Below are 1765 nucleotides of genomic sequence, written 5' to 3' on the forward strand. Positions count from 1 at the left end.
ATTTATTTTGTGAATTATTTGTAAATTATGATAAAATAATAAGATTGTAACTGAGATTTCTCTATAAATAATAAGTGACAAGTATTTTCTGGTTATTGATATTTTTTATGTTGTAATTCCTTGACTTAAATTATGTCATCACAATGTGTGGATTTGAAAAACGAATAATACTTAATGGCCATAATTTTTGGTCACTAAGTCTCCAATGCAGTAGCAACTAGTTTTGGTTATTAAGCATCAAATAAGTAACCAGTCTTTATAGTCATTAATATTTGTCACGAAATTAAATAGTAATAATAATTTTTTTCTATGATTTAGTTACCGCTTAGTAACAACCATCGTAGATTTTATCATTAAATTTGCATTACTACCAAAATTCGATGACAACTTAATATATGGTGACTAATGATGTTGTTAGTGACCATATTTTTACTTTTCTTGTAATGACGATGTTATATGTATGGTACTTGGTGGAAAGGGTGGGGATTAAGTTAGGAACAATGTGGTGGCCTTAAAATAAAGAATAAAACCAGATTAACTTATTACTCAGATGATTTATTTGATAAACATTACAAATTTATGGGGGTCACATACATGTATATCGTAAGGTTATGGAAATTGCAACAATTAGAAGAATAAAAAAATCATGAGCTAAATCAAACACACGACTTTACTATAAATAATACCCACATAAACACGATACATGTCAATGTTAACTCTATATGTGGTCTTCGACCACCTGAGGTTTCATAAGCGTCAGCATGAGGTGGATTTGATGCAGGAGCCTGACTAGTAGGTGCCAACAATGGGGTAGTAGCTGGAATTGGAGAGGAAACTCTAGGGCATGTGATTTCTGGTTTCTCTATGTCAACACTAAGCACATCATCTATTCCATGGCACCGCACCAAGTACCCATGTGTACATATATTAGGACTAACAATTCTAACATTCCCAAGAAACAAACCTCGTCTGCCACTATTAGAGACCTTAAGCATTAAGTCAGGGTTTGATGTAGGTAGTGTGCTGTTTGTGGGCAAATGAATAAGGTGATCGAAAAGTAAAGGGGAGGGAATGGAATGGTTAAGCAAGAGATCTATGACACTGTTTTGTGGTATCTTTGTTCTGGAGAGTGATCTATCACTTGGCATCAAGAAAGTGATATTACCTTGGAACATACTAGGAGGAACCATGTTTATAAGCATGACAAAGGTGAAGTAATTTGCTCTCTCCATCTCTTGGATAGCCACGACAATGTCATTGTTTGCAGAAGGACTGGCAAACACTGATGAGATGATGAGTGACAATGCCATGATAAGAGTCGAGAGATAGAGTTTCACGTAAGTATCCATGGCTACGTGGTATTTGCTGTTAATTCTTGAAATAATTGGTGTTCGATGTTGCTAAGGTTAATTAGCTTAAACATGCATTCTTGATGGGTTAACTACCATTTAATTTTCATGCTTCTTGCATGGCTTCAAGAATCCTTTAAATTTGTAGGAATTTTAACCTACTTATCTCATGTTCTTATAATATCCCTGGATGAATGGCTTTTTTTATCCATCAAGAATTTAAATCTACTTAAGGTTGTGTTATGATTTTAACTCACCATATTTTAAGGATTAAGTTTGTTTTCGAGTTCTCGGCATAAAGCATATAAATGGTAGATGGAATCAACAACGTGAACAAAACTGGAGCATATAAAGACATCCACAAACTCTATAAATTTTAATCGATTACCTCATCGGCATTCTGTTTTTCATAAAAC

General features: G+C 33.8%; 1 protein-coding gene across 1 annotated transcript; it reads right to left on the reverse strand.

The window, feature by feature from the left end:
• Window positions 1–535: 535 nt before the first annotated feature.
• Window positions 536–1394, reverse strand: LOC145029473 (FAS1 domain-containing protein SELMODRAFT_448915-like). The gene has a single exon (XM_078977996.1). It carries the CDS (start codon window positions 1347–1349, stop codon window positions 657–659), a length of 693 nt encoding a protein of 230 aa, XP_078834122.1. The 5' UTR covers window positions 1350–1394; the 3' UTR covers window positions 536–656.
• Between the last annotated feature and the right edge of the window lie 371 nt (window positions 1395–1765).

The sequence above is a fragment of the Lactuca saligna genome, chromosome 2 (genome assembly GCF_052625555.1).
Source record: "Lactuca saligna cultivar CGN05327 chromosome 2, ASM5262555v1, whole genome shotgun sequence".
Lineage (NCBI taxonomy): Eukaryota > Viridiplantae > Streptophyta > Magnoliopsida > Asterales > Asteraceae > Lactuca > Lactuca saligna.